Source organism: Centroberyx affinis, unplaced genomic scaffold, assembly GCF_046629955.1.
Source record: "Centroberyx affinis isolate AG114_WGS23_722 - 3 ecotype Tasmania unplaced genomic scaffold, CSIRO-AGI_Caff_v1 ptg000207l_1, whole genome shotgun sequence".
In the NCBI taxonomy this organism is placed as follows: Eukaryota; Metazoa; Chordata; class Actinopteri; order Beryciformes; family Berycidae; genus Centroberyx; species Centroberyx affinis.
The window spans coordinates 193,973-215,162 of NW_027278899.1; the positions used below are offsets into that span (position 1 = coordinate 193,973).

Genomic DNA, 21,190 nt, shown 5'->3' on the forward strand with positions numbered 1-21,190 from the left:
CAGGCATTTCCTAAAGAGTCTAGCGTCTTCCATAAAGACTTAATCCTAGCCTGAATCGAGTAGCCAGCGCTGGTTTCTAAAGCTCAGGAGTATGCACATACACACACGCAGGCGCTTATAGAAGCGTGTGTAAATCTATCAGAGGAGATTCCAGTGTGCGGGGGTGTGTGTGGAGGGATGGGGGGGAAGCCGTGTGTCCAGCCAAGCCACTACTAGTACAGCTACGGCCCAGAGCCTCTCAGTCTGATAATGAAGAAGCGTAACCTCTGACATGAGGCTCTAACCGCTAAACACTGCTCTAAATTGAGGCTCTATTTTAGACTTGGCTTTATTCAGCCTGTGTTGTGAACAAGATACACACTGTGCGAGGTCAACAGGTTTGACAGTCTGTGGTGGGCTTGGCCTACACATAGAAAAGGAAGAGTTTCTAAGGCTTCTTAGGTTAGGGAAGTGGTTTTACATAGAGCCGTAATGACTCAAAGAACACTCCGATTTGTTGCAATAATAAAAAAGGCAAATCAAAATAAAGAACCCAGTGCGGTTGTTAGAAAGTTATTTTTATACTGTTGAACTGGACCATTTAATGTGTTGTTAAAGGAATACACCATGGTTTTGGAAAATTGTCTTGTTGGTCAACTTACCCAATATGTGATGAGAGCATAAGACACCAAAATCATCCATGGGTCCCTGGTAGATCATTGGCTCTGATGCTCCAAGCTAACACTTTAGCATACACTATGTTGAGTGATAGTAGACCACCATTATCCAAAGCTTTAAGTCAAAAAAGCTTTTAGTAAAAAAAAAAGAATGGCCTGTAGATTCATATATTTAAAAAAAATAAAAATCCTTAACTGCTAATATAGCCAGGTTTATTTTTGGGCTATTTAAGGTTAGCAACCACGTATTCATCCACTGCTCAGTGATTTTTAGCTGCACACAGTCTCCCATTGCACACCACCTTCACTTCTTATGGAAACTTATGGAAAAGTAGTCCCTGCTAGTTCAAAACAGTAAGTTAGTTATAGAGCTGCAACGATTAATCGCTTAATCGATTAGTTGTCAACTATTAAACTAATCGCCAACTATTTTGATAACCGATTAATTGAGTAATATTGAGTAATATAATATTGAGTAATTTTTTAAGAAAAATAAGTCAAAATTCTCTGATTCCAGCTTCTTCAATGTGAATATTTTCTGGTTTCTTTACTCCTCTATGAGAGTAAACTGAATATCTTTGGGTTGTGGACAAAACAAGACATTTGAGGACGTCATCTTGGGCTTTGGGAAACACTGATCCACATTTTTCACCATTTTCTGACATTTTATAGACCAAACAACTAATCGATTAACCGAGAAAATAATCGACAGATTAATCGACAATGAAAATAATCGTTAGTTGCAGCCCTAGTTAGTTAGTATCATATTTTATGTAAATTAAACCAATATCCTACACATAACTGCCAGACTTAACAGCATATCATTTTAGATTGCTTAGTGTATGCTAAAGTGTTAGCATGGAGCCTACAATCACTCAACATTGTATGCTAAAGTGTTAGCATGGAGCACTGGAGCCAACAATCTACCAGGGACACATGGATGATTTTGGTGTCTTATTTTCTCATCACTAATGCAGCAATAAACTGCTATGGTACAAGCCTAAAGAAACATTTTCTGGTACTATATAGAGCTCTTTTTTGTTGAGAGAGTATACAGTGCAGGTATAGTACAACTTAGGCCTGTTATGAGGAGGTATAGGGATATTGTGGGGCAACAGTGACGCACAAACACACACACACATTCCTCACTGTGAGAGGACATTTGGCCCTCAGAAAGATAGAAGTAAAAGAAAACACACACACACACCACTCTCCCACAGCCGACACGCCTTTCCAGTCAACAGGGGCAGGTGGTGACTTGCTGAGGAGGAACTCAAAACATTTCTCCCTTAAGTCCCAGGAACATTCTGCCACCCCAACCCCCATTCCCATCCTCTCCTACCTCCAGTATCCCTCTATCCTACTCCTCTCTCGTCTCTCTCCTCCTCCTTCCCTGTCGTTCTTTCTCCATTTCTCTCCACCTCTCTGTCTCCATCCTGCTTCTCCTATCCCTCCTCCCTGCCTCTTCCAGCTCTCCCTTCATCTCTTCTCTTTATTCTCTCTCTTCCTCATCTCTCCCCCCTCTCTTCCCTCCCTCCCTCCCTCCCTCCCTCGCTCTCTCCTGATCTCCTCCCCTGTGGCCAAAGGGCCTCTTGGTCGTATTTATACCCCGCAGGCCTTATAAGGAGAAGGGCTCCTGCTGTAGGTTAAAACATTGCTGGCCTGCCCGCATTCTGCAGCCCAGCCCGCTATAGAGACCAGTATAGAACAGTACAGTAGACTAGGGGTCGACCGATATGGGTTTGGGTAGGCCGATACTGATGCCGATATTTTTGGATTGAAGCTGCCAGTGGCTGATATTTGACTGATATTGATAGGATTTCTTTGGGGCATGAAGATGGTCAAATGTAAAGATACTGAACACCAGCACACAACATCAGCTATTGGCAGCTTCAATCCAAAAGTATTGGTATTGGCCTTAAAACAATCCATATCATCATTTTCCCTCCTCCTCCTCCACCTGCTCCTCCTCTCTTCCTTCTATCATCCCTTCTCTCACCAGCCTGCACACCGATTGGTTGCACCGGTGACAGGCCACAGCCAACCGTGTTCAGAGGTCACAAACTAAACGAGGAAGTATTTCACTGGATTTCACTGACAGGGAGATATTTGTGCATATCAGCCTGTGTCTAGTCCGCAGTTACTGTATAGCCTCAGAGCAGCTTGAACACATTGCCAAATATCAAAACAGTGAATTTCCTGTTTACTCCGAGCACTTCCTCTTTGCTGATTGGCCATTAATAACAGCTGAACCGCGGGCCAAAACACAACCAGCCAATTATGGCAAACACACACTCTTTTCCGCATACTGCAGCCCAAGTGTTGCTCCATTGTTCCCGCGCCCCTCCGCGACTCCTTTTACACCCATTCATCTTATCCGTTTCTCTCCTATTTTCTCATTCTTCTTCTCTTTCTCTAGTGTTTTGGGGGCATTAGTCTTTAGATGCGGTAATATTCAGCAACCATGTTCTCCTCACAGCTCATAGAGTTGCATCAGACTGACAACCACAGACAGAGACATTGGCAAGGCAACCACTGACCACACACACACACACACACACTCACACACACACACATACACACACATACACACACACACACCTATGACTAACTCAGCGAATAAGGGTGGCTTTGGTTTAAACAGGGTTAAGAATTGACCAGGATATGAGTGTAGCAATTTTCTCACCAGGCATCTACTAGAACTGCACACACACACACACACACACACACTAGAGTCATTAAAGTGCTCAGCTGTCTACACACCAGGGCTGGGAGGAACACATGGAGAAGAAAGGGGAGAAGGGACCGGTCGCGGGAAAGATAGAAAAAGTAAAAGAGAGGAAGAAAAGATTTTTTAAAAAAAACAATAAAAAAACAGGGGGACAGTCGGGAAAGAACGCTCCTCAGAGGCCATCGGTTCCTCGTTAAAATGCTGTAGATATGTCAGCATCCACCTACATTAAATCTGACAAATTAATGGGAATTTATGTGTGAACTGCCTGAACTCTGAAAGGAATCCCCCAGATCCATGAGTGTTTAGGAATCTGGGCTTGACAAGGGGCCAAGAGAATAACTAAACGCAGACCTTCTCCCAACACAGGAGGATAGCTCAGCACTTTGGACACACACACACACACACAAACACACACAAACACACACGCTTAGAAGAAGACAAACACACTTGACTTCATTGCAACATCTCAGGAATCTTCTCCTTAACTATCCCCAGAGGTTTATCAGCAAGGGCTGGGCTGCTGAGATGGAAAATATACACCCGGCGACTGTTAAGGCATTGACACATACATGTTCGTGTTACTATACTTGTGAGGACCTCCATTCATTCCAAACCCTAACCTAAACCTAATCTATCCCATAACCTAAACCCAAATCCTAAATCCAAACTAGCCCCTTAAAGAAGTTAGGACCAGCAAAATGTCCTCACTTTGGAGGATTTTCTTTGTCTTTCTATCCTTGTGAGGACATTTGGCCCTCACAAAGATAGAAGTACAAGGACGCACACACACACATACACTCACACGCACAGCTTTCAGTCATGCAAACATCGGCATTAGTCGCATAGAAAAAAATGGCACTCCGGAGAAGACACAGACTATTTTTGTTCATGATGTAGCAGCTCATTTGGTTATTATTAGCCAGCAGTGACCAGACAGCTACGCAACGTTACAACACACACTCACACACACTGACACATCATCCTTCCAGCCGTCCCCATGATAATGATGAAATGTCAGGCCTTGCCAGCCATGACTACCGTCTCCCGAGACTGAGACAAATAGACAGAGATGCATACTCTAAGTGGGGGAGGTGACTACCAGTAGACAGTGCATGGAGGACAAAAGGACAGAATATGTGTGTATGCCACATTAAAATGTGCTGCGTGTATTGTGTAGCTTTTTAAACATCAATATATTACTGTCAAATTAATTGTGATACCTTGGTACAAATATCGTAAACCAATGGGACCATGGGGGAGACGATTGGTAGCCTCTATCCCACACTAGTGGCATTGTTCGTGCTAGTGTTTCTCAAAATTAGGACTACATTTCCCATAAACCCTGTTGCTTCCTGTCCCCTCTCCCCCTCCCTGAAGAGGATAAACATGTTGGAATGGATTTTTCCATCGTCCTTTCACTCCTTCTACCATCTGCCATTACCAGAAACTCTGAAAGCTTTAGCTCTGTTTACGCTGGCAGAACAGCGCCTTCTTCCTGTTTTGTGCCATAAACCAATCTCCCTTTGTACCTTAAAGCAGTCAGCAGATTTCCTTCCAAACCCAACCCCGTGGTACACAATGTAGAAATGCAGAGTAGAGGTTGGTAGAGGCTGCCAAACTTCTCAGCGATGGTCACATTTGTTTATGGTAATTATACTAATGTTTCAAAATGAATGTGATAATGCTTTATTGGGTGGGTTAATGCAACATTTAGCACCTTTCACTTCTGCCATTTATTTGGAGAACTGCTACCCACTTGTGAACTAACAGCCAAAAAGCACTGACCTCTGAGTCAAATCATACATTCGGTCTGACAAAGTTTTCACTTCATATTCACAGCAAGATTACCTATGCTACATGCTGATAAATTAAAAAAAATACTTATCATGTTTTTGCGAAGCAAATTCCTAAGAATGTCCTTTGCGAACTTCTCCCCAGTGCCACACCCGACCACAGGCCAAACTAATCCCACGGGGGCCAGATCTAAATGAACAGTTGTTCCAACTGTCCCGTGAACACAGCAGGAGATTCCCTCTCTCTCACACACACACACTCCTCCATCCAACCTACTTGTCATGGTTGGACTGGGTGGGGCCGTGGGGTATGTTAGATAGTGAGCTTAGATTAGCTTGTGTATGATAAGGAGCTATGTGGCTCACAGCTGTGTTAAAGACAAAAAAACCACAGACACAACCATGCAGCTCCTCCGAGGTGCATGAATCAAAATTAAACAATGAAGCTACTCTTGAAGAGTAATAGACACAATTTTAAAGCAAAAACCAACCAATGGGCCCAGATGGCAAGTTTGGATGTCATGCAATATATCAGGATGGCTCCAAGTTTCATCAAGTTAAAGACTTTTTAAGGCCTTTTTAATTTAACTTTATCAAGACTTTTTCATGCCTTGAGTTTAGACAGCACAACTGGAGACATTTAAGACTTTTCCAGGGCCTGAAGACACCCTGTATCTTTACTGTCGACTATGCATGCAACCCTGTAACCCTGACCAAGGTTATTACAGCCCAAACTCCACAGTGTAGCAACAGGCGAGATTGCAAAACAGGTGAACCTTAACCTCTTAACCTGGGAAGTATTGCAACCCGGTTCTCACAGGGCGCTAATGCAGTATAGAAAGTGACTGCAAGTGAGATAAAGTGGTTTGATTGAGATTTCAGATACAGGAGGGAGGATACATTTACAGTAAGGCAAGCTGAAGTTTCTGAATGAGTTTTGTTCTAGATGAATGTCTCTCAGTGGATTGAGGGTGTTGTGTGTGTGTGTGCGCGCGTGTGTGTGTGTGTGTGTGTGTGTGCACAAAAGAGTGCGCTTAAGTAGAAGAGTGCCAGCTGTTACTCTAGCTTGTAGGGTTAGACTGATATATGGGGCCGATATTGGTCTTGTATTAAAAATCAGATATGGTCCACTCTGGGTCCTCCACCTCTGATATGATGGATTTGATGCAGTTTGATTACATATTTATCTTATAATTGATCAATACTACAGTGGTTGGCTATGGGACGCCCTTAACCTGAATTGATTGTAATGCCACATTTTCACCATTATCTATGAAAGTATGCACAAATCTGTTTTATTATTATGGGTTTCAGTGGAGAGTTTTAGCGTCCCATGATGGTCTAAATGCTGTTTCAGAAGTTAAATATAAAGATATTTAATAATGACATTGATGGATAGAATTAAGCAGGGAAAGACAATGAATGAATGAATGAATATTGGCTCTCTGCAGCTTCAATCCAAAGAATGTCAATATTGGCCTTCAGAAACCCCTATCAGTCGGACGCTAGTTTGTACCAGCCACCCTTATCTCACTCATCAATTGTGTTTGCATTCCTTCAGACTCTATAGGCCTCTTTCTTTCTTTCTTTCTGCCAGGCATCTGGCTGTGCTTTCATGCCACCACTCTCAGGTTTTTGTTTTTGTTCCCCTATCTTCCAGCTCAAGTTATAACTGAGCACACCTTGTTTCTAACCATCTCTCACTCTACTAGTCCACTTTCACGTCAATCCCCCCTCTTCTCAATCCCCCCACCCTTCTCTCTCGCTCTCTCCAGATCCCAGGCCACGCCTGCTTGGTATTGTACTGACATTATCACAGCTCTGTGGAATAGACTTGGTTAAAGGTTAACACAAAGCACTGAGGGAGAGAGAGGTAGCCTCCATAGTCTTCACCAAGGACGTTGACGTTTACATTATTGTCACCATATTCAAGGCTATGGAATACAGGACATAGATACCCATACAACAGAAACACACATACACATACACCCCTTGTTCACCCCTGCCCCACTAAGTTACACTCCGCTTCAGAGCAGGGTTAAAAAATACTCCAAATTCCCTGCAGGGTTTTTGTTTTGCTACAAATGTAATGTAAAACTTTTTTTTTTTTTACTTTTCTGTAAACGCCTGGGGTTTAATTGCATAACAACAAAAAGATGTGTGAACAGTGTTAGCCCGACAACAAATTTAATTATGTGTTGTTCTTATACCAACTTTTGTTACATCGGTAAAATACACAGAAAATGGATGGGAAAAGGGTATTTTAAACCTCTGGACCTATAGTAAGGATCGAAACAGATTGGCCTAATAGCTTCACAAAGGAAATGGTGCATTAAACATCACATTTGGCGGCTTGGCCTAAGTTCAAAACTGCTCCAGCAGACATTATCGTGATTGTGCTATTATTAGACCACCAAAGGGGAAATGAAAGCTGGGAATTTAAGTCAAACCATCTAGCTAATTTTATGCTATTTAACATTCCTTATTTTTTTTCCAGTCTCCAGATTCTAGTCTTTGCTGGTGGCAACATGCATTCTCTCCACCTCCTGTTCATCTCTTTTTCAGTCATTTTGATCTGAAATCCGCAAACTAACTTCTGTCTGCGACTTCCATTAAGTCAATACAAAATCTTCTCATGCAGTCGGCAACTCAAAAACTCGGTACTGGAGGTGGATGACATGCAAGGTCATCTTAAATTGTTCTTATTAGCTGTGAACTAGCAGTAACAATTTGCCCCACGCATCTGAATGAAATGAACGAGAGGTACTGACCGATTTGTTCTTCATTTCAAAGAGCTAAAAATAGTACAAGGTGAGCTTACTGTGGTCGAAAAAGGGATGAGTAGGGAGTGTGAGGGAGAATTTATTAGGTGATTGTTTCTCCCAGTTGAATCCTACTTGAGTAGGAGTGGGCTTACATGTTCCAATGTGCTCCAGCCACTCGCTCCAACCCAATCACACGCTCCGAGACGCACACACACACGCACACACACACACACACACACAGCATATGCCGGCCCTTGTTTCCACAAACACTGAGATTTGCCTTCGGTGTCATATCGCAGAAAACAAAGTGGGTGGGTGTGTCACTGCTGCAAACATTTGGGAAGCAGTTGGAAAATCACAGGTATGAATGAGGGGAGCTGACATAATTACAGGTACGGTATGGTACAGGATAACAGGATGCGGAGAGGAGAGCTCAGGTCAGTTTGTCACCATTACAAGGATGGATGTAGGGGGGGGAGGTATAATCAAACATCCAGTGAGTGTACAAAACATTTGGGGGGGGGGGGGGGGCACGCTCTTTCCATGGATCCATTTGAAAGCTGAGATCCTTTCTAAATTTCCCTTCTAGTCACGACGGGCAGATCGATCGTAAAGTCATGAATTACCGTGCAAAAACGGGTGCAATTCGATATTGGGAAAGTGATCCTCATATTTTGTACACAGAGCGCGGATTCAGAGGTATAAAATGAGGGTCTATTTTGAGACGGGTTGCACAACACAGTTCACCTTGCACTCTACAGGGGTGAGGAGAGTGGTTTTTACTTCTCAGACCGCCTACCTTCTCCATGTGTGGGAGGCAGGGCTGGAATACAATGAGTCACGCATTAACAATAATTCAAATAAACACTAAAGCTTACAACAATACGGGGATTGAAAGGTTCAGTCTGGGGCTCGGCTCGTCGGGTCATGCCCGTTTCTGGGTAGCTAAAGAGTGACCTAAGCAGATACTTTTAAACATCCAAAGCACCTCACAGTACCAAGTGCATGTGTTGTTTAGTATGGGTGGGAGTCTCCAACATTTTGTCCCTGCACATAAATCACCCGACTGGCAATTTCAGCACCTAAGCCCACCCAAAAGCAAGGGAAAACCTCTGAACAATCTCTCACCAAGTCAATTACACTAGATCGCAATGTCTGCTTATGTATTTGCTGGCGAAAAACCCCAAATCTTACAATAGGATCAAATGAACTCGGTGGTGTACTTGAATGAACTCGGGTGCTGTACGAGTGCTGTACAGTGTGTGTGTGTGTGTGTGAATGTGCACAAGTACACACACACATACACACCCATACACACATACCATCCCTCTCCTTCGGGCCTGACACTATACGAGCAAGAGCAAGAGCAGATAAAGTGGGATTACCAGTTATCTCAGTATTATCTGTTTAATCTAAGTGAACGTGAATGTGTGTGTAGGACAAAGCAGGATTAGGATGTGAAGCGCAGCTAGTCAGCACTATGCCAGGTGAACATGAATGAGCAGCTCCACCGTCAGCTTACACTAACACTGTCAGACAAGTCAAGCGAGTGTCCTGGCCAGTCACAGAGAGAGACACTGAGTACAACGGACTGAAGATGCTGACTCAACATTCCTTCAAGTTCTCTTGTAATAATAAATAACACTGAAAATTTCCTTTGCACTCATTGCTGTCTGTTCTCTGTGCAGCAGAGACACGTAGTAGTATTTCCAGGGCCACAGGAATGACTTCACATATGCTACTGACTGTGTTCCACGTACTGTTGGTGATCTAGGAATTTAAGCTTATTCTACTGTTGCAAGTCTCTGGATAAGAGCATCTATTCAATGCCTACATTCTAAAATGCAGAGTACTGTTTCATCAATGTTTCATCAAGGTAAATCTAAGACTTTTTAAACCTTTTGCAAAGAAACTTTTTAAAAAGGCATTATTTAGCCCTTTTCAGACTTTTGAGGCCTTTGATATCAACTTCAAGCCATCTGAAGACTTCTTCAGGACCTGCAGTCACACTGCGTGTACAAAAATGGCAGTGATGTTGGCGTGGAGTTTGACTCAGTTCCAGGGTGGTTTCCAGTCCTATAACAGTCAAGGCTGTAATACCGAGGAGCAGCGGGATCCAGTCGCTCTAACATTTGGTCCAAGCAGGGCGGGGCTGGCTCTACCGCTGGGCTATAGCTTTGGGAAGTGGGAACGTTTCTCATGGAAAAGCTAAAGCCGTCGCCCACAGCGGCAGGCTAAAACTAACCAGGCGTACCCACACACGCACGCACACACACATCCTCCACTGAGACGGTGAGTCATCGGCATACAGGTAACCCACAGTCTGACTCACTGCCAGACACACACTCTCATTTACTTCCATTCTAGCCGGCCCTCATTTCTATTTTACCTCGCAGTTGTTGCCATCATTTCCAATACACTTCCATGCCTCTCTGACATCTCAGGCACTTAAAACTGCACTAGGCAAGATTTATATGTAAAAAAAAAAGAAAGAAAAAAAAAGTCAGACATATTGTACACACTGCCAAAACTTTGCTGGACAAAAACCTAGCCAAAATAATACATTTATTAACACAAATGCATAGGGACAAACGCAGGCAGATTGTTCATTTCCTATTCAGTATACTATAAGTTTAGCTTTGAAAAGGTGGAGACACTCTAAGAAACAAAAAGGTGAGTGAACCGAGTTTATTTTGGTTTAACCTTCACTACGTCCCTGCTTAAGCCAAACAAGCACTCAAACTGCAAAATGCACACTAATGCAAACATTACCTCTCATCATCTCTCTGTCCTCTCTGTGTGTCTACTGCTGTCTGGCTAGCTGAGCCTCCAGATCAATAGCCATTCCCGTCCAGTGTCTCCCCTCCAGCACTTTCCCATCTCTGTCTGACTCCACTTCCCACATATAGACAAACTTTACCAGCGTCAGCCTGCATCGGAACACAGCCACCCAACTCATTAACTACAGCTCATCTAATTAGTATAGGATTTGATCTATGGTGTTGGTCTGATTCCTTAGTTTTCTCTCATTGGAATTACATCTGGAGTAGTGTTACACCAATATATATTTGCAGATATTGACCTTTCATTAAAAATTGGACAATTGGACTAAATGCTGTTTCAAAGCCTTTTATGCGAAAAACAAAACTGTGGCTACCTTGACTTATATCCAAGGTGCATAAGCTTTAAAGGAAGAAAAAAATTCAGCTACTCTCGGAGTAGTATATGTTCTAAAAAACTCATTTGAACCCTGATGAAAGCTTCCTGCAAAAACGCTGTTTTTTTTTTTGTACCAATAAATGTGGCTTTTCAGAACATCCATCGGCCTCAAAGGCTTCTCCATCCTGCCAAGATTACATTTCTGGGGGAAACACTGAATACTTATCATTTTTGGAGGAACCTTTTGCAATTTTCTGGGCACGAAGATGGTCAAATTTAAAGATCTTGAATATCGACACAAAATATCGGCTATCGGCAGCTTCAGTTCTAAATCAGCAGACTTCAAAAGCCCATATTGTCTTTGGAAATCAGTCCTAGAGCCATAAATGCCCTTTGAACTGGAAACTGCGGTTGCTTAGAGCTTTGGGAACTTATCAGTCCTATTCCTGGCCTAGTCGGTGTGATATCTTTGCTCACTGTTATCGGAGCAAAATGTCCCAGGCCCTGACCGTATCTTAATGCTTGGGTTTCACTCCGTAGTCACACATGCCAGGTTTCAAACTAGGCGTGGCTGGCTGGCTGTGTGGGACAGGGCACAGCTGTATAACCACATGACTGAATTTTACACATGGTGTCATGGTGACATGTTGGTAGGTGGGGGGTTGCTGTAATACTTAGATTACTTACTTATATTATCCTTTTCTCCTATTCCTAACTTCTCTCATGGAGCCCTTCCTTTTCTCCTTTAACAGTGCTACATGTTGTACTTTAACATCAATAAATCATTTATTATTATTATTATTATATATATCTACATAATTTATTACCACAACAATTTTAAGACATTAGCATCATTACCGTAAGGAAATGAGACCATCACTTAAAAGATGGGCAGCATCTCCAGTGCATTTTAAATTGTGTGTTGGGAAATCTGCAGGATTGTATTACGGTACAAAGGGATATTGCTTTATGGCACAAAAGAGGAAGGGGGTGCAAACACAGCCAAAGCTTTCAGAGTTTCTGGCAGTGGCAGATGGTGGAAGGAGTGAAAGGCCGGTGGAAAAAATAAATAAACATCATTTAATCTCTATGCACAGTAATCTCTCTTCCTACAACTCCTCTCCATCTTTAATCTGAACTCTGTTTTCATGCGTTGGCTCTCAGGTTTCCCTCTAGATGTCCTTAAACATCAGTATCACGACCCCAGTCTCTTCAGCAACCATGTCCGTTTGTTGACGTCAGCCAGCTTGATGAGACAAGTTCACGGTAAGAGGTCAGCTAAGTGGGAACGAATCTTCCGCTGAGCATTTCCTGTAACAGAGTTCAAGTACATGGGCGTGTGTGAGTGTATGCGTATGCATGCGAGTCTCGAAGTGTGTGCGAGTGTTTCCTGCAGCAGAGGTGACGGTGGAGGTCCGGCTGACAGGTGTATCCTATGAGCTCCCCTGGGACCGAGACTCTACATGACCAAGAAAACCTTCACCCTGTCGACACCGGCTTCCCTCTCTGCCAAAGTAGTGTTCGAACAAGTGGTTTGTCAATGTGGGGTCTGGGAATAGTTTAATATCACTATAATTATTTCATTATTAATTATCTTTATTATAGAATGTATAAAAAGTGACTATTCTGTGCATAAGTTTCCCTCTCACCACTATTATCTCCCCTTGTGTAATGCATTGCAGTACTAAATCAACAGTGAAAAACTTCCCATATGGCTCCCTGGGAGAAAATCTTATCAAACACAGGTCCATGGCCTAATGTGTGTCTGTTTGGGGGTCCACGACATGAAAACTGTTCAGATTCCCTGAATTAAACAGTTACAAATTGTATATTTTGATTGAACTGAACAAGGTTAATCAAGACAAGAGCACCAACAAAAAAGTTAAAAGTGGTCAATTAGATCTCTCCCTTTAGCCGTTGGAGCTATGGAGTCGATAATGAGGAATTTTACCACGATGGGATCTACTAAATACCATAGCAAACTGGTGCAGGACTCAATGTGAGAGTCAGATTGGTATGTGATAAGGGAGATAGGCAAACAACATGCCAGGGCCAGTAATTCGACTTTCAACTCATTCAACGACACCTTGTTGGCTGATCCAGTAAAAAGGAATTGTCAACAAAGTCAGTCCATTAGTCTATTGTATGTCCTTGAATCATTTTAGCATTAACATCATTCATCTAATGTACATATATGAACCCCCTTCACAGGCCCTCTACTGTGTTCGTGCTTATATGAAGCTACAGAACCAGAGGGAAAATGCCTAACCATGTCCAGGCAGGCAGACAGCTGAGGAAAAAGCGCAACCCAAACCCAGAGCACTCAAGCCTGCTTTCTCTCTGTCACAGCCTCCAACCAGAAATATCACCAAAAACCCAACCCATCAAAATAAAGAAAGCCTCAAGCAAGGCGCTTTTCTGGGAGTAAAATCGGCCTCAAAGCATCTGCCCCAAACCAGGCCAATGGAAACAGCTACACGAACCTCACCAGAGAGCAAGCGGCACGGAAGAGATCTGCTTTGGAAAAATGTATTGACAAGAGCATATTGACGTGGGTTTAGTGCCAAGTTGAATAACAAAAACACAACAGGCAAACACATGGGGCTTTTTAACCATACTGTTCACATAGACGATGCCTGATGGTTATTGCGCAATGTGTATTCTGCTCAAACAACCGGAGACGCTCTTAAATTAGACCTATACATTATAGGTCAAACGGGACACTAAATGCAGGCCAACATTGAAACTTCGCTGTCTTTTTTGCTGTTGAGGTTCCATCTGTACTGCGCTGCAGCCCCGCTCCAAAGCCAATCATCTCCATCAACAAGCTGTCATCTAAAGGAGCTTACATCGAACTTAACCACAGTGAGGGTCAACCAGCGCCAGAGAGAGGCAGTGAAAGCGAGGAGGTCCTGCCCTCCAGGTGACCTCTGAGCAACCTAAGCAGCTTGACCCCCGAGGAACATCCCTCCCATGCTGGCTCATTTGTTCACACTTCTCTCTTCTAGCTGCCTGTGGATCTGCCTTAATGTACGCGGCTAGTTTGTCGGTCTTTCCCCCGCTGTGTGGGTAATCTCTGTCGCTCATTACTGGGATAAAGATCAGCAGATTATGAAGCCGGTCTGCGAGAGTCCAAGGGGACACTTTCTCCAACGTTAGGGGGGGAAAAAGCACAGGAGCATGGTGGGAAAAGTCATTTAAAGTCAAGCGCATGTCTGCATACCAAGGCATATAGTACATTTAGGGCCTTCTGTAGACCTGTTAATGTGAACATGATGCACATTTTGCACATGCTATATGCTGTAAATTCACATATTTGTTTTCTTCCTATTATTCTAATGTGTTATATTGCATATATCTTTATATTTGTATAATGTTCTATTTATCTCATACAGCACGTTTCATATTTTTGGTATACTTTCATATCGGAGTATGTTTTACTGCTCTTATTTTGCACACCCTATAATGCTGTAGTTCTTTATTTAACTTAACACATACGTCTATACTAGTGCTGAAATAGCTATCCTATTTTCATCTGCTGCTGCAACCCCCGCGAGGATCATTTAAGTGTCATCTCAACTCTCTCATTTCAATCGTTAGGCGTGATTTCAGATACCTTAATACATACATTGGTAGGTTTAGGTACGTGCATGATTTCCATGTTTGCATTGCCGCATGAGTGCTTTGCATGTGTTTATGTCGTGCACAAGTGGTAAACCACACACACATTAACAGGTGGACGGGCTTGTTGACAAAGCCTTCGTCACCCAAGGAGACTTTCTCAGCCAGAGCCAGACAGCTTGGAAGTCAGTCAGTCCAGCCAGCTACTGGCAACCTCTCACAGGGTCTTTTAAAGTTATATTAAGGGCAGGGATGAGGTCAGTTTACCCACCTTTTTATTTGCAGAATAGTTTATATAAATCTGTATGACCAAAATTCATATTATACATCGTAGTAATTAGTATCAAGCTGATGTAAGTTGCAGGAAGACAGGGTATTTCAGGGAAAATGCACAAATGCATGCTTTTCTTAAAGTATAGCTGATCTCTGTATATATTGGTTGTTTTCCTTATGACCACTGACTGGAGGTCATAGTTTACCCACCTTTTTATTGTTTTGCCACTATGACACTTATTATGGGAAACAGCAGATGCCCCACTGCTCTTGACAGGGATCCATCTACAGTGAGTAGACTTGCAGCAGCCTAGTAATCACAGGTGTGATGGGCTACGAGGTTGGCTAATAACTGTCTTAATCTGTGTCTGTCTGGCGTCTATAAAAAGACAACCGCTACCTGAAGGATTTCAAGTTGTAGGCTACAGGCCAGAAGTACGTGGCTAAATGTTCAGCACTGGATTGTGTTCAATTACTGTAAACTCATAGGCGTTACAAGCCCTGATAGGTCCATTTCCCTTGAGGCTACGGCGCGAACATCACGCCACACTCCATTAAAAATATGACAGTTTATGGTTGCCTTACTTATCAGCAAAGGTAGGCTACTAAAGTGGTAGAACGAAGTGTTAGGAGCCATTCCTCAGTTCGGCATGTATCCAATAAATCAAGCAGTACTTATTTCAATAAAAATGTCAACTTTTACACAGTGCTTTACACTTTTTCACACTGCTCTCTGGACTGGCCGCCCTGCCACGCTGTGTTTTTGACCGGGGAAGAATACGAGGGAATAACAGACGACCCAATTGTAAAAGTTAAAGTTTATCCAAGTTATCAATGTTCGGTGTGTTGCATGTATGCCGAATCGTAGAGTGGACCCTAATGAATAATAAAATATCTTACATTGTGTTCTACCAGCAATGTAGGTTTGCCGATAAGCGAGACAGCAGATTAACCTGATAAAGTTTTGAATGGACGCTGACGTCCTCTCCATCGTTAACTACAGCCCACTCACTCAAGCGTGCTACAATGTCACAAATTAGTCCACAAAAACTTTCCAGAAAGCCACAGTTTTCACAAATGCAACGCCGCTGTCATTACCAGCAAACCAAAGTACAGTACAGCAGAAAGGCGCGGCGGGCAGACAGTAGGTAAGCTAAAGAGTTTGCAATAACATTACACATACCTTCAAACAGCCGAGGTCAAATACGAGGTTTTAGCTTCTCTTCTTCAAACCGACAGAGTGCTTATTCTTCCAGACAAGACTGTATGAACAGCGGAAACCTTTGGTGCAGTCCCTCCGGTGTGCGTGTGTGTCAGTCCAGTCAGTGACTTGTGTCTGTCAGTAGGTAGGCGAGTCCTGGTTTCTCCTGTCTGATCCTCCCACCACTCCCAGTCCAAGCCAGCAGACCTCAGTGAGATCTCTCCGAAAACTGTGCGGCTTTTCCTGCACTTCAGCACGAGAGGGTTTCTAAGGACACCTCCTCCTCTAACAGTTCAGCAGAATAGACACAACACCTGACACGGTGTCATTTAATATCTCAGCAGAGAGACAACAAATTCTGGTATTATTGTTTTTTTTAAAAAGCAACAATAGTCTGTGGTCTCGTTGGGACACTGCACTCAGTTCCCTTCTACGGAGCTAGTGTCATAATTTCCCCCTTCCTTTTCTTTCATAGAAAGGCTGCACAGCACTGTAATACCAGGAAGTTCACAAAGACCCATCCCACAGCTCCTGCATGAGTGATATGGTTTATTTTAGCCGAGCAATATGCCATGCCGTCATTGTTTTTTCTACAAACACGGTCTATGGCACAGAAATAAGCGGGCTTATTATCTTATAGTCCAATGAACAAAGTATGCAACTATCCTACAACCGTCTCCCCACACCTCACATACTTTGATTAGCCCTTTAAAAATAACTTTGATAAGTTCAGCTAAATCATTTCAATTGTGGAATAATATACAGACACATTGTGGGGGTGGGAGAGAATAATAGGCTAGCCACGCCAAACGCTATTCAAAAATGTGCAAAAGTTTAACGTTTTTTTGCAATACGCACACGTACATACCTGTTTGACTAAGACTTAAGACCTTCAACGAATTGCTCCAACTCAATGGAAACATCGGCATTGAAATTATTCACCAAACAACACTGATTTCAACAAAATTTAAACTTTTACAACTGGTTCGCTATGTTATTCCACTGAAATAGACCGTGGTGGGCGGTAGCGAGCTGGTAGCGAGCAGTGTGAGCCAGGTCTAAAAGTAACATTTTAATTGAAATAAAGTGCCGCTTGGTGTATTGTTTCACTGCCGAATCTAGCAATAGATCCTAACAATTCTTAAAAGGTCTTAAGTCATGTTCGACCATGTATGTACGTTTGACGATAAGCAAGACTATTTATTTTACAACCAGATTTATGAATGGAGTTGGGCGTTACGTTCTCTCCATACAAGATAACAGCAGCTCCCCACTGTTCTCTCCCCCGCAAGGTGTTTGTACTTCGGTTGTATATTACTCCACAATAGATTAAAAAAGTAGGCGAACTGGTGATGTCGGTTTCAAAGAGTTCTTGTACCCTCTACCGTCAATAGAGCCGCCACTGCACCTCACCACCGAGCTCCTGTGCACAACAGGGGAAAGATCACTCTTATGCATGAGTATGACAATCAGTTAGGTATGGCAAGGTATTTGAGTCCAAATTTGATCTAGGTAGTTTGTTAGCTCAGCACAATGAGATAATATATAAGCATGACTATTCTGATCAGAGGTTTCACTGTCTTTAGGCTGGTTCTCATTAAGTCATATATAACGCCAAAAAAACTTCTCAGGTGGGGTTCCATGGTACAAAATCTTATCAAATGGGGCTCTGGGATCTAATTTGTATAAAAAAGAAACCAACCAACTGCAAACCAAACCAAAGAAAGAAAGAAAGAAAGAAAAATAAACTCCATAACAGCCTATCATTATCAGATATTTATTGCAGTGTGTGTGTTATGCAACATGTGTCCTGCCCATGTGAAGGTGACCTTCACCCGCCTTCCAGCTGGCTGTCAATGCCAGAGCTGGACTGTAATATAGCAGCGCTGCCAGAGGGGGGAGTGATCGATTCAACCTCTAACAACCCCCTCTTAGCACACATCAATCCATGGCACACACACACACACACTCACATACACACACACACACACACACACACACACACACATACCAGCTGTGATGGCCTGAACCTGCTCGCATTAAGCCATGGCCGTGCTGCAGAGCAGAGAGGAAAGGTTGTATCCTGTTGACAACGCAGTGTTAGACAGACAGGCTGTACTGGAGGGAGAGGCTCTGACGCTGACCTAGCCACCCCCCACCACACACACATATACACACACACACACACACTCAGCAATCCCCTACACCCCCCTCTTCTCTTAAACCAAGACCAGGAAACACTGCCAAAATTTGGCCACACATGTTGTACTTTCTTATCGGTTTTAGAGTTAAAACGGATGAGAAAACTCCCTCACATACACAAACTGTTAGTCTCTCTCTCGCTCTCTCTCCCTCTCTCTCTCTCTCTCTCTCTCTCTCTCTCTCACACACACACACACACACTCACACACACCACATCCTGTGTATGTCAAGGTGTGGCACTGCCTAACTGAGTCCAAATTTGATCTTGTAGTTTTTATCAATACAATGCAATGCAAAGCAAAATGTGTTGGAACCTTATTTGGAAGTCATATCTTATACAAACTAATAATTTATTGCATCAACCAAACAATATCCTGTCAGTCATCAGCCATTGCTCCACTTTGTCCCCAGAAATTTAGTGGATATAAGCAAGTTTCAAAGGTTTGGGCCCCTGACACACACACACACACCTTCCACACATATTCAGAGTCGCAGGGTGATTTGACCTTGGAGGAATGTGGGAAGAGGGGGAAAAAAAGCACTGTACTGGAATGTCTTTGTCGTTTCCTCCCATCCCAGCTACAGTACATTCCATACCTCCCCAATCATCACTGACCAGTTCACACCAAGCTGCATTAACCACGCTACAACATTTCCATTCCAACTCTGCATTCACACTGTAATTTAAGAGAGAAGAAGTAGTCTGTGCCATTAACGAGAAGAACAGTGGCTGAATTGTAATTGCACATCATGTATTCTAGTCGTACATTCTCATCCTGTGTAGACTTACTCTTCCCTGTACTAGATGGTATCTTACACCATAGGAGGACTGGTTAAAAAATCCCACTCCCTTCATTCCTTAGATTGTAATATTATGTACTAGACATCAGCTCCCTTTATCACTACCCTCCTACATAAGCCATAGATCATATGTAAATCATGCAAAAATGTTCTGGAGCGGTGAATTTCTTCTTTAATTCCTGGGTATAAACGTCACTGGCAAAACTCTCAGAGGCAAAGCTGCAGAAGCTACAGGGAAATTCAAGCGGTGATGAAATCAGGGCAACAACATGTTTGTCAATCAGTAATTGGGGTAATCATAAGCTTAAAGGAGAACTCCACCCTCGGATATTGTTACGCTGTTATATCATCAATGTGTGATGCGCGGTGAATTCCAGGAGTTATTTTGTGATGAAGTGTTGTAATTTACTGTTTTGGTGTATGCATTTTCCCTCAACGTGCCTTGTTTACCTATACTTCAGTGAGTGATTTCCTACATTTCCCACAATGCCTTTCAACATATCTGATGGAAGGGGTGGGAACTTGGTGCTTTCAATCAAAGGTGGGCGTATAGGCATATAAATATAGCTAGCTAACTAGTTTGTGAACTTACTTAAAGGACAACATGTCTTGTGGCTGCATTGCATTCTGGTCTATCAAGGCTAATATTGGTGGAGAAATTGGTTTCTCTGCCTCTTCTATGATGGATTTCTCTGTGATTGCTGAACGTTGGTGCAAAATGGCGGCTCCAGAAAGAAGCTCTCGCTCTTTGATTCTGAGGGACTGACACCAAAACCTGAGGATTATGTTGATGTTTTAGATTGCTGAAACTCTTTCTGCTATCAAACTCCATTGTAGCTGCTGGAAATATCTCAATGAGACGTCACATCGTCTATGTTTTGCCAGTTATCCACAACAGGAATAAGAAAAATACACCAGCAAGCAACTAAATGGACCCAGGAATGCAAGGTACATCACCAAAATCCACGTAAACAGTGTTAAATTGGATTTTTCCTTTAATGTGTAATTGGTATTTTTACCAACATAATTTTTTACTATGTTTGCACTTCAAAGAGGGTTAAACCTGGCACGCTTTCCAGTCATGTTCAAGTCCAGTCTGACACTTGTAATCCCTGGTCAAGTAGCATCTAAAGTGCATCTGTAACAAACTTAGTTTTGGTGCATGGAGTCAGAAGGAGCTTAGGAGAACCCACCCAGTTCATCTAAATAAAGTGTTTGGCATGTTACATTATCCATCAGTAGGAGCCTGCATAGGCAGCCATTATCCACATTTATAATGAGCTGTGAATAGTGCTCTGTATAATGCTGAGAGCAATGCTCCGAGCCAGACAGGATTTCAACTTATTTACTAACCTCAGCTGTTCTGATTTATTGATGCAATTTACTTGACAGACAGAATATGCTGAAGCAATTTACAGTACTTAGAATGTGTGAATATTTCTCAACATCAGCCCTCTGGGCCGATGTTGAGAAATGGTGGGTAGCATCATTCTCTACCCACCGAGTTGCATAAAAACCATTGGAATGAACGATGAGTGTCAAAATCTGACTCCAGCCTAGCCGTTAGTGTGTGAACTGACCTTGCAGCCGTGGCAGTAGCTCTCTCCATTCTTCCCTGGAGAGAGGATGATTTCCCCTGTAGGGATCAGCTGTATCTTCAGTTCCATCATCGCTGTCGCTTTCTCTTCTTTTCCTGTCCCTTCTCGCTTAGTGTTTCTGTCGTCTGATGGGACGTCCCGTCTGGTCCCAGTTTGTTTGCCTGGGGTATCAGGGGGAAAAGTCACCTGTCCCCTCTGGTCCTGTGTGTCGCCAAGTCCTTAGGTCAAAACAGATCGAGAACGCGCCGTCCGTCAGTACAGGAGAGCGTCCCAAGAGATGCCTGAAAAGCAGAGACTTCAACGTCAAGGGGTTTTTGCCCTCATCAGAAACACAGAAAACTCCTTCAAAGCAGATCATAAACATCTCACCTACATGCCTATGCCAAG

General features: G+C 43.0%; 1 protein-coding gene across 1 annotated transcript in view; it reads right to left on the reverse strand.

Annotated features, from left to right (window-relative positions):
• Window positions 1-20,875, reverse strand: part of LOC139661337 (unconventional myosin-Ic-like) — a 61,575-nt gene extending 40,700 nt beyond the window's left edge. The window contains exon 1 of the mRNA XM_071539785.1: window positions 20,786-20,875. Within this exon, the coding sequence (XP_071395886.1) occupies window positions 20,786-20,875 (90 nt within the window). The remainder of the gene's footprint in view (window positions 1-20,785) is intronic.
• Between the last annotated feature and the right edge of the window lie 315 nt (window positions 20,876-21,190).